This window comes from Bacillus rossius, chromosome 5 (assembly GCF_032445375.1).
Source record: "Bacillus rossius redtenbacheri isolate Brsri chromosome 5, Brsri_v3, whole genome shotgun sequence".
Lineage (NCBI taxonomy): Eukaryota > Metazoa > Arthropoda > Insecta > Phasmatodea > Bacillidae > Bacillus > Bacillus rossius.
In genome coordinates this window covers 12999531-13012468 of record NC_086333.1, presented here as the reverse complement: position 1 = coordinate 13012468, position 12938 = coordinate 12999531, and the positions used below count along the sequence as shown (strand labels likewise).

General features: G+C 38.8%; 1 protein-coding gene across 3 annotated transcripts in view; it reads left to right on the top strand.

The window, feature by feature from the left end:
* Window positions 1-12938, top strand: part of LOC134531598 (5'-3' exoribonuclease 1) — a 373786-nt gene that overhangs the window by 225800 nt on the left and 135048 nt on the right. For all 3 annotated transcript variants that reach the window (XM_063367328.1, XM_063367329.1, XM_063367330.1), the window contains exon 19: window positions 11400-11520. In XM_063367328.1, the coding sequence (XP_063223398.1) occupies window positions 11400-11520 (121 nt within the window). The remainder of the gene's footprint in view (window positions 1-11399; window positions 11521-12938) is intronic.

Sequence of the window (12938 nt, the reverse complement as noted above, 5' to 3'; positions counted from 1 at the left end):
GTGAATCAAAAAGAGAAATAGTTTCTATTTTGCAGCAGGTGCCGTTCTCGTTGGCAACTGATGGAAGTCCTGATTCCAATTCTGTGAAGCTGTACCCTTTGGTTGTTTCGTTTTTCAATCCAGCTCGAGGTCAGGTATCTGTTGTACTTTTGTCGGTTTTGGAAACTAGTGACAACACCGGGTTAGGAATTTTTTCAGTTATCAATAAAGAGCTCTTTTCTCTCAGAATTCAATGGGAAAACTGCATTGAATTTGCTTCAGATAACAATGACAGGTGAAACAAACGGAGTAATATCCTTTGTAAAAGAACACCACCCTGCAGTTGTAATGCAGTGCTGTTCATGCCATTTAGTATATTTGGCAGCTCAGAAGGCATCCTCACATCTGTTAGTAAATGTTGAAAACTTCTTAGTGCAACTATTTTATTTCTTAGAAAAAAGCTCTAAGAGGAAGAATACTTTGAAGGTGTACCAGGAAATTTGTGGGATGAAAAGTCACAAAATTTTGAAGTATGTAAGTACACGTTGGCTTTCTTTGCTTGATTGTATTACTCGGGTTGTAGACCAGTGGGAAGCCATACAAATGTTGTTCTGTCATGGTCCTCTTCTGAAACTGGATTCAACACATAAACAGCATTCAATGTTGAGGTCATTAATGCAGGATCCTGTCACAAAGCTGTACTGTTATTTTTTGGAGTCTGTTCTCCCAGTTTTTAATTCTGTTAATGTGTATTTACAGCAGGAAGCCCCTGTCATAAACATCTTGAGAAGAAAGTTTGTTGGTCTTCTGACAGACTTACTTATGAGGTTTATCAAACCATCTGCTCTGAAACTTGTGCCGTGTATTAGGGATTTAGGCACGTTTTATTTAAAATTTTGTAATCTTAAATATTTTTTGGAAATATTATTTTTTTTCTCTTATCTTATTTTCTTTACGGCCAGGCCCTCAGCCTCTGTTCTCAGAGGCGAGCTGATTTTCTTTCCCAGCCTCATGCTAGCTTAGCATTCTGGCTAATATTTCTCCCGCCTCCAGGCACGTCGAGGGCCGGTAACTTTATTTCTTCGCGTGACCACTTTTGCCTAGAGCAGCTTGTGAAGCAGTGCTGAGCCCTGCTAACTCTGTCACGAATCGGTATAAGGTTCACTAGCAGCAAGACACGACAGGAGGATCCCGTGGGCCTTGCGTCCCACAGACCATGCGTTTTTTGAAGCCATCCCCTCCTGCTCACCCACCACTTTCTTCTCAGAAGTGTGGCTAGGAGCGACGACCGCACGGGGACGTTAACCGGAGTCAAGGCCATCTCAGGCTTGACAGCCACAGTTACGATTCTGGACTTTAACGACATCTAGCGACGGCTGTGATAACTAACGCTACTTGTGGGCGTAGGCAGCGCCGACACCAGCGTTCGCGCGGAGGTAACGACAACCTTTCCCCTCCTTATGTCTCAGGCCGCTAGGTGGCACCGCTGGTTACTCCATTACCCCCTAGCTTGACACTCTCGTCAGTCACTAGGCGATTTATTAGTACTTCTTCTCGCCACCAAAAGATAGCGCCTCAGTCGCGCAGTCACTGCAGTAAGATCTAATTTTTTTTATGCCGGACACCTTCGGGTGGGCTCTGTAATTTTCGGCTCAGAGCCTACCCCCCCTCCCATTCTCTAGAGATCCCGCGCTTATGATATTCTGGTGACATCCCGCTCTGAACTGACTTCGGTGCGCGCCTCCTGACTGACTGGTACCGTTTGTATCTGCGATCTTCGGTGAATCATCGACATAGTATATTATGTAGTCTTCTCAGACTAGAGGGATGGAGTCCCTAGCTAAAATTATTAACCAGTCAGTAGTTTAGTTGAAAGTAGAGAAACTTAGTATTTTTATATAAATTATTTTCTAATTATTCGTGATGACTTCCGTGGCTACCGCGAATCGTGGTTCGAGTTTGCGGAGACGAGACGACCTCTCCTGAGCGCCAGGACCAACACCCTGTTTTGGTAAGTCTTGACGTCATCCCCCCCCTTTAATTTCCCTCTATTGGCCTTTTGCGCCATTTAAGTATACTGTCTGGAAACAGGTCTAATTCTTTGGAATTTGGACCTCTGTTTCAGACAGGGTTCCAAGTTTGGGGCAACCAAAATCCTCTGCCAGAACCTCGGGAGTCGGTTCCTGCGCAGAATCCACCATCTTTAGGCCTACTACCTCGATCACCGTCTACCTACAGCCCCGGGTGATACCCGCATAATTCTATTATTCTATTCACGAACTCAAAAAAAAATAGTGTAACACAGTTAAGACAGCGGACAGTAAAAGCAAGTCGAGGAGAATAAATTTATATTATGTTTTGCAAGGACTATATGTACAACCCTTAAAGTTACTAATGTTGATTTCATTCATGTTTTTAAGTATTGTTATTTTTGTTAAACATTCAGGGCCGGCCCGATAGTCAATAAGTTCAAAAAATATATAATATTGTTACGATTTACCTGCGGGTTCGTAAAGGATAGCCCAATTAAAGATTTTTATTACACACACAGTTTTATTTATTACTACTACTTGCCACTTACAAATAATCTTCTAAATTGGCAGATAATTAATTACATGTAAAGAAATGTCAATTCCCCAGTCACTCGTTTCACACACCTCGCTGGGCCGCACCTCTGGCGCAACTCTCACCGCAGCACCCCTCGTGGGTCTCCGCCGCGGGACTCCGTCGCCGCACTTCGCCGCCGCCGTCACACCCTTCGCCGAGATCCCACTCGACGACTCGCTCGCCACTTCACTCGGGACTCCGCCGCGCCCGCGACTCTATCGCCCGGAAACTCCCGACTCCACTGAACTCACTCACTCCCCGCCCTGGAACCTTCGTCCAAGGACTTCGCCACTCTGCCGCACCTGCGGCACTATCGCCCGGAAACTCCGCCGCGGGAGAACTCCCCACTCAGACTCTCTCTCTGACTGACTCGAAGGTCGGCCCAACCTCCTTAAATAGCCCTTGGGTTCCCATCCAGAACAATCGGGCATGTCTCCGAGATATCGCGCGACCTTCGCCGTCGAAATGCCCAGAAACGCATCGTGAGTCCTCGAAGGACGCGGTGGCTGCTCTAAGAACGCCGATAAAGGCGTCTGAGTCATTTTATTCCGCAGTGCGGCCTCTTTTAAGTAACCCGATCTGAGGCAGGTGCGCGCTGCGACGGTCAGGATGTAGCGAGATAGTATGACACGAGATACCAGGGAGAGGATGCGGGTGGAAGGGGGCGCAGACAGGCCGAACGAGTGCGGCGATGCCATGCACTGCAGCCAAGCGCGATCGTAACAATATAATAAGTGTAATGGTGAGGAATTTAAATAAGATCACTTATCAATAAAAAACCGATGTAACTAAGGAAAAGTCAATCTATAAAAAAGAAAGAACAATGATTAATAGAATAAGGAAGTCTATAGACGTAACAGTTGTTTTTATTTATTTAATATATAATAACGATCCTTTTACTCCCAAGTATTCGTAGGGAGTCTCTAAATTTTCTTTGTTTGCTCCTAGTGTCGCCTCTGTTGTTGACTTTTATAGTTATATATTGAGGGCCTCAGTTATCAAAGTTTCCAAATCTTTTTACCTTATTATTTAATTATTTTTTAAGACACTTGGGGTATTACAAACTTGGAGCCACTTCAATCACAGAGGTTGAATTTCAGAAAGTTAAAAATCAAAAGTCTTGATTCGGAGCTGGTAATTGGTGCGAAAACTAGGGCATACTTACTGGAAAAGTCTGTAAAAAATATAGATGTTAGAAATTTCTATTCTTCTGTGAGGGAGTTTTATTTTGCAGCTTGTATTTACATTTTGAAAAAGTTTCCTCGTACTGATGTATTCTTAAAACATGCAGAGGTAGCTGACATTTCTGTTAGGCAAGATGTTTCATTTACTTCTGTAGAGTATTTTGTCCATAGATTTCCAAAACTTATAGAAGAAAGTCAGCATGACAGGCTCGAAGAAGAGTTTGCAACCTATCAATTCGAAAATTTCACAGACGACATTGTAAATTGAAATAAGTCAGTTGAAAAATGAAAGTGGTCAAATTAAATACAGTGCCCTAAGTAAAGTAATGTTTGCATTATTGAGTGTCCCTCATAGCAATGTCTCCACAGAGCGAATTTTTAGTTCTGTGCGAAAAAATCATACTGAATTTAGGCCGTCATTGTCAACAGAGTCTCTTTCTTCACTTCTAATTCAAAAAGTAAAGACTGCATCAGATGGGGAAGTGTGCTTCAAAAAACATTTTTCCCAAAAACAGTTGCAGGCTGCAAAACATGCAACGAAACAACATCTGACTGCAAGAGATTAATGTTAGTGTAAAGTGTATGACACATACAACATCGACGTTTTATGTGAAGAGTGCATTTCTTCATTTCAAAATGCTGTTATCAGTGGGCCTATGCTGAAAACTGTAGTTTGATGTATGTTCTGTAGTGTTATTAACAAGGGTGTTGGGGATGGGGTGACTAAACACCCCCCCCCCCCTCCCCATCCCCCCCGGGGGGGCAACTCACCACACCGAATCCTGGATATGCCTCCGAGTGATTACTGAATACTGGCATGAAAGGTTGGCAGCTATGTGTGTGTGTGTGTGTGTGTGTGTGTGTGTGTGTGTGTGTGTGTGTGTGTGTGTGTGTCGGGGGGGGGGGGGGGGCTGTATTATATATTTTCTTTTGCAAGATGGCCACCCGACCAAAAAAAAATCATGAAACTATGAATTAGCCTTGAATCTTTTAGAGCTGGGAAATCCGTGTTAATCCCTGGAAGTTTTGAAAGTCAATGGGAATTTGTCTAACTATTTGAAAAGAGTTTGGTTGAAAAACTGCAACTTTGTCTGTAAACCATATCCTTTATACCACTTTTGAATAGCTGTTTACAACTTAGTTGAAAAACTGCATGTCTCGCATACAAACTGTAATACTTTTTTTTTGAAGTTACACTTCTAATGCGACTTCCAACAAGGTTGCGTTAAACATTTAACGCTTCCATGGAGAATTATTTGCATGCAATTAAAAACTATTTTTTAATGATGCCAAAGAAGTATAACTTCTCACACGCGTACCTAAGTACACGCACCCATTTTTACTTCTAAATATTTTCACTGACCGTAATAGTAAACAGAAGACACTACCGAAAACTAATACAATGATTAGACATTTAAAAAAACTTTACAAACTCATTACCTGGAAAAAAAAAATAATAAAATTTTGTGGAACATGAAAAAAACCAGACTAGCTGTGGTGCCATAATTATTTTTCTTTCTTTTTACCTTTTTTTTTTGCAAAGTATAGCACTTTAAATACAACACAGACAGTAGAAGAACATATCTGTTTAGCCTTTACAATTCAGTTTCACATTTGTTTGTTCTACATCAAGTATTAAAGTGATTTTCTTATAGTGAATAGTAAAAAAAATTGGATCATGGGCGTAGCCAGATTTCAGTTTTGGGGGGGGTTTACAAAATAAAATGACAAAACAATGCAACATTAATATACACGTGAATAGAAAGTGCATACTGCATACACAATTACACTTATAGAATTATTCTTCTGTTTTTCATTTTGAATATGTCCACTACTTCATCCGCATCTATTTCTGCCCCATAGTGTATATTCATAAGAGCCAAACCGTTCAGTCTGTTTTCACTGGTTGTGTTGCGTAAGTAGTTTTTCAGTCTCCTTAGGCTTGAAAACGTCCTTTCTGGGGTAGCAGTGGAAACAGGTATGGTAGCCAAAATTTGTAGCAATGTGTAAACATTTGGATATAGTTTTTGATCGCACTTATCTAGGCATTCCAAAGCAGATTTTGGAGTAGGGGAGGTGTTTGTCATCACTGCTTTCCACACATCTAGTTCTGCTTTGACTACAGATGTACTTCTTTCGGGAAGCACTGAAGAGTACATACAAACTGCCTCTTCAATTTCAGAACTGGCTGCGAAATTTGATGGCAAGATACCAGAAAGTGCAGTCACTACTTTACGGTGCTTCGTAAACCTTTCGTTCAATTGTTGAATGGTATGGTCAAGGAATGGGATGAAGAAATTTATTTTGTAATGCGAGCATGTATCAGACGCAGGAATGTTTGAGCGGTTCAACTGCCTTCCGACTATGCGTGGCATCTGCAGTATACCGCCATTTTCTTCGAGCAAAACCTTTGCTTCTTCAAAAATATGAGGATACTCGTCATCAACTTTATTCCTCAGAAGTTGCAAGGTATTAATAACATCATCCACATGGCTGAATGCTGTAATCAGGTCGGTGTTAGCTGTTTGCAGCTGTTTGGATAACGACAATGTATAGCTCATGACTTTCTCAAGAATCACTAAGGACATCACAAAATTCGAAGATCGAAGTGTGTTAAGCATTTGGACGGCTTGTTGTGATGTTTCCTTATTATGGCTAGATTGGAGTTCTTCGAGAGCATTGACAATCGCTGGATAAATTTCTTTGAATCTCATGACAGCTTCATGCTTGTTGACCCACCGTGTTTCGCACATTACAAGCAGGCTTTTTTGGTGATCGGCGGGTAACAACTCTCGAATTTTGTCTTTCAAAACAGCAGTGCGTTGAGCGGAATGTCTGAAATACGAACCGACAGACTGTACAATCCCAACACAATTTCGGATATCTGCTTGTGAACATGAGTCAGCAATTGCAAGGTTGAGAGAGTGTGCACTACAGTGTACATAAAGAGCAAGAGCACATTCTCGACGAACATAAGCTTGGGCCCCGTGCAAATACCCACTCATAGCTGCAGCCCCATCGTAACCTTGACCAACCACATGAGAACACTCAAGCCCATGCTTTTTCAGAGCTGTAATAATTAGATTTGCTAGGCCGGATCCTGTGACATCAACAGTAGGAATGTACTCGAGAAACATCTCCTTAACTTTATGATGTTCAACATCCTTCAAATCAACATATCGCAAACACAGCGAGACTTGCTCCACACGCGAGATGTCAGTAGTTTCGTCAGCGAGAATAGCAAATAATCGGGCTTTCTTTACTTCTTCGATTATCTTATGTTGAATTATTTCACCACAAATGTCTATTATTTCATTTTGGATCTGAGGGCTTGTGTAAAGAGCATTCTTCTGAGAAGTGGCCAAATGCTCAGAAAGATCTTTATCCCCAGACTCAGCTCCGTACCGCAACAGTGCCCGAAAATTACCATCATTCTGCAGTGGTTGATCAGGCTCTGGTACAATCCGCCCAGAATCTATTTTACCTCTTAATGGGATGCCTTGTTTACCGCAAAAAATTATTCCTTTTACGATAGGGATTAATTTCTTTCGGTTTTCTTCTTGCTGCCTCTTTCTCTCAGAAGACAACTGCTCACTGACTGAAAAAGCCTGCAAAGATGTTACTTTAAGAAAGTTTTCTGCAAGTTCCAAATTTCTCTTGTGATATCCTGTTTTTGCATGAGTTTCAAATATTTCTAATGCATTTTTCCACTTGCAGAATGGCTCGGTTACAAGCTGGCCAATTCGCTGATGGCTGCCTTTACCTTCAAGTGAACGTCCCATTACAACACAAATTCTGCAGAATGCTCCACTTTTATATTCAGAATATGACAACCAGGGGAATCTCTCTATCCATTTAAGTTGAAAGCGCAAATTTCGTTTTGTGGAAATGGGAAACTTATAATCTTTGGGTGGGGTCCAAGGGACTTTTAAAATTTGGACTTTTATATATTCATTCATCATTTCATCTTGATTCGAATAAAAACCAACGTCCAGTTTAGCTACAGGATGAGATGATGATGAAACAGGCAAGCTGGTCGGTTCCTGAATAAACGTAGGCTGGTTGGTCGTACCCATTAAACAGGCTGCAGGCACCACTGACTCGAATTCGTCGTTAGATACTGTAACTGAGGTCACAGGTGCCACTGACTCGACTTTGTCGTTCGATTCTGTAACTGAGGTCGAAGGCTCACTTGCCACCACAGTCTCATTACCAGCAGCGCGCAAGCTTGTTGTAGTTTCAGTAGCCAAATGTGTTTCCTTACTGGAAACCGCTTGACCACACCACTTTTTCCAGTAGTCCATACCCTTAAACTTATCGCCTTTTCTTTTTTTTCCCTCCATTTCTCGACAACATGAAACTCGTACCTAGAAAGAAAAATAAAAATTACAACTAAATAATAAGAGTTAATATTAAAATTAATGTAACTGAAATTATTCATTAAGTACATTACAGCAACAGTGCTATGTGCTAACCGCGCGAGTCGTCTTTAGGGAGGAAAATAAAATAAAGTGATGTCTCTCATCCATTCATGTGTAATCATAATAGTAAAAAAATATATAAATTATTACCCAATTAAATGGTTGTCTGTAATGTCAGTTTATGGACGGTAATTTTACGTGATAATGTCATAAGAAAACATTGATGAAAAATTGCATACTTTTATGAACTGAATTGAATTATTATATCACTGAATTATCATTATTTTGTATAATACAAAGAAGGAGTAAGTTGTAAATTACATTTTTTTCGATAAATGTAACATTTATTCGCACTCGTTAATTTTAAGGTTTTTTTATTTTTGTAATAAACAATGTAAACCACGACAATGGAAACACTCGGCTCAAACGGAATGGGACACTTTTTCGTTCGTGCAGCCAGCGTTCATCGAGGTATAAGACATTATCACGTCAGAAATAACATTAAAGAACATTGCATTTGCTATGTATACTATTAATTAACATTCAATATGGAAAAAAAAAGAAACTTTTTTTACGACATCATTACAAATCTTTCTAGAATTTTCTCTACTATAATATGCATGTATAATACGGCCAAATATAGCTTACAAATATTTACGTCACCGAATCATGAAATTTCTTGCATTAATTTGTGCAGCCAAATTTCACTTAACCCGCACTGTTTTACTGTATTTTGGCATAACAAACCACTTTTCACATATTATTTGTTCAAAATTAAGCTTCCCCTAATGCGGGAGACGCTAAAAGTTTCAAAGGAACAAATCAAAACTTTTTGATGTTTTAAAGTCTCAGCATGCCATGGGCCGCGGCACTATTAAGCTGGAATCACAATGCCACGACGGGTCCGACACGACAGGCCCGACAAACCGTCGTACAGCATTGCAGCACGACAGATTTAATAGCCTAGGGTCACAATGCCACGACAATATTCAACCCGACGATTTCTGATTTGGCTGTCGGCAAATCGTTCCAAACAAATTATTTTCATAAAATAAAGTATATCTGACGTTTAAAAAAATAATTGAAAGAGAAACAGATGATGCTATTACAGCCCATGCTTTTTTCTCGCTATTTGTTAGGATAATTATGGCAGTTTTTCAACCTAATGCCTTACAAAATAGATTCAGCCTTAACTTTATTAATATTTAGTTATTCGCTAAACTCATTCATTATTAAATTCAAACTTCACCAATCTACAATAACAACTTTAACCATAAACACGATTAAATTTGTACAAACAGATGAAGGCAAGATATAAAACTCACTCGCATGTTAAACAAAATTACGAAGTAGGTAAATATTTTTGAAATTTAGTTCCGTACTGTTTCCTTTCCGTTGCCGTTTTGTTTTCTGTCGGGCCGTACGACACGACGGAATTAGAAATAAAATCTATTCGTTGCGGGCCGTCGGGGTGCGTTTTCTGACGGAGTGACGTCACGGTGACATTGCATTTCATTGGCTATTGAGCTTGTCGGACCTGTCGTGTCGGAGCCGTCGTGGTATTGTGATTCCAGCTTTATTCAAACATTTGAAATGCCGCCCGCCGCGACGAGGACCAGTCACATGCAGCGAGCCCGAAACTCCAAACAAAGCCGTTACTGATTCATAGTTTTACAAAACACAAGGTTATAAAAAACGTAATTTTACTCTTATATAATTAATATTAAAATAGAATTAGCAAAGTTTTCTAAGCGAAATCAGCAAACAAAAAAAAAATAAAAATTTGATGTAAACAAAACAACTTTCTAATCCACGATGGCTTCTCGGCGACTGGAACTGTTCACCGAATGAAGTTTCGAATTTCTCTAAAGGTGTATATGTATATTACGATAATATACCCTTACAGCCTTAACATAAGTTGAGTAGTTTAGAAGATCTAGGCGTACAGAGTTGCAAACTAACAGCTATAGAGACAACCAGACAAAAGCGGGAAGCGAATTAATTTTATAGTAAGTAAAGAAGATTACAATTTACTTACTCCTGTAATATGGCCAGTGGCCACTTAAGTTACTCGACGTGAAATCACAGCCAGAGCAATGATCACACAAATAACTATGTCCAATTGTCCACACTTCACAGTACACGGTACACAGATTCAGTGATCGGTGGCAAGGGATCGGTGGAGACTGGCGATAGCCGAGCTGATTGCACGCAACGGATGCATGCGCGGCGCGGGTTACAACACGAAATCAAGTCTAAGGTTACCAAACGAATACGATGATGCGGGCAGTGTCATTGGATAATCGGCGGCGTGCGGCGGCAGCGCGGCATGTTCAAAACATTGTTGTAATAGTGAGCAATTACCGTGGAACAAGTGTTAATATTTCAGTATATATTAATGAGATATTTTGAATATTTCGGGGGGGGTTTGAACCCCTAAAACCCTCCCCCTGGCTACGCCCCTGAATTGGATGGATAACTTTGATGGTAATTTGACAACTGTAAATGCATAAAAAATTCATAATGTGCATATTAAGTGATTAAATGGTGAGTAAAATACTGAATACAAACATGCAGTTGCGTAGTGGACTAGCAGTGGACATATTGCCACCGGCACACCGTGTCCTCAGGGACGGCCTCACACTGCCGACAGGGTGCTGAGGCTCCGTAGGGCTAGGAGCAACACTGTGGGCATGCACAACAATAATAATGGACTGGGGAATGTATTGGGAGTTCCGTTAGCCCTCTCTTCCAGTTTCCTGAGATGGTTGCTGGTGACGCAGGTCACATCAGTTCATCAAGAACCCAGAATTAACAGTAAATCCAACATAAGAAATCAAGAGGCTTTACAGTTGTATAGTTTATTTTAAATTTGTTTTTGATGGTCTGGGTTGTATTATTTCTGAACATTTAGTGAGGCGACTTAAAGAAACACAGAAAAAAGCTGGAATATGGTATTTGGTTTAAGGAGAGAGGCCGCATTGGCAAATTAAAATTTATGTGCAGAAAAATGCTCTTTTGTTATTGTGTTTATAATATTTCTCTACATTACATAATAAACAATATTCTTTTTAAGGATAATTGAGAACATACTTAGCAAACTTTAGGCCTAATTCAGTTTTTGAATCCTACTTGAATTTAAATGTTTTTTGTATTGAAATTATGTTCACCATAATGAAGTAATTTTTTCTTGTATTGTTTTGGCAAGGTTATGGAGAATGTCAATGTTCAACAAGGAAGGATCAAGGTGAAAATGTCGGTGACTCAAGAACCAGACCTTTCCGCCCTGGAAAAGCTACATTTAAAAAATTTCCAGTCATTTATGAACAGTAAGTCCAGCCCAGTTTTTTGTTTTAAATCTCACAGAACAGTTAGTTTTGCTAAGTGATTGTAAAATAAGTAATACTAGCTAACCACCCTTACTTTATAAAAAATGAAACATTTTTCCCTTCACTCAAATTAGATTATAATTCAAGAAATAATTGTGAAATACACTTTTTTTTTATAATTTAGATTAAAGTAATTAAATTTAGAAACTTTAGTAAAGGTGGATTCATTGATGTGCTAGTTAGATGCAATGAAACATTTTCCAGTCAAGAGAGGGATAAAAAAATGATTTGTCTAATTTTTTATGAAATAATTTTAACTGTTACAATTTATACCTTCTGTGTTAGTGGTTTTGTTGATCATTGCACATAAATAAATAAATGACACATACCTAAATTACAATAGGGTGAAATTTTTATTTTATGATATGCTTGAATTTTTAAAAATTATATTAATAATGCAAAATATATCATCTTATCCTTAGGTAGTTTTCTTAAGTGTTTGATTAATCAGATCACACACTTCCGACGAAGGAAATACGAATATTATTCCAGGCGGGTTTCACATTATGATATTTTGCATGTTGGTAATATGTGTGGTAGGGTAGTTCGGTTTTCTCTTGGTACTCCCTTCCTCCCACTAATGTCATTGAATGTTCTATTCTATTATCCTCACTCCTAATTTTCTCTAATTTCCTCCATGTCAAAGGGATGTTATGCCTATAAACAAATTTTATTCATTCATGTTTTTTTTTTTTTTTCATTTTTCTTAATTATATTCTGATATATTATTAGCTTTTATAAAACTACTTTTCACCAAATTCACTTTATGTGGAATTGAAACACGACCATAGTAAACTATAGAATAAGTAGACTTAACTTTTAATGTGTATTTTACTGCCTAGTTTTTTATACAATAGTAATTTTAGTGATACGAATATATCTTACATAAACCATGTTGACCTTTTTAACCCCTTTTACAGTTGAATTAAACAAAATAGGGAGAAAAAATAAGAGGTGTTGCTCACTTTCATATGCATGCTCCTGTAGATTTGAAGATATTTATATATTTTTTAAAATAATTTTTCCTCTTAGACCTACCTACACTATTTAAAAAGGTAAATTTGTTTAAATTGTATGAATGATTTGGTGGTTATTTATTTATATTATTCACATAAAATATCTTAACTTTCGCCCGATTAGCTTCGGGAATATGGTTTTTATTACTGAAAAAATTTTAATCTCATTTCACTTCTCATCATAAAATGATTTAATATAGTAGCTTGTTTGATATTACTTATTATATACATATAATATATTTGTTTGCATAGAAAAGGGCCTTCTGCTAACAGATAACTGTACTATTCGGTTTTTCAAAGGCATAGCCTGCATTTTAATTCAGTGTGTATACTATAAATCAT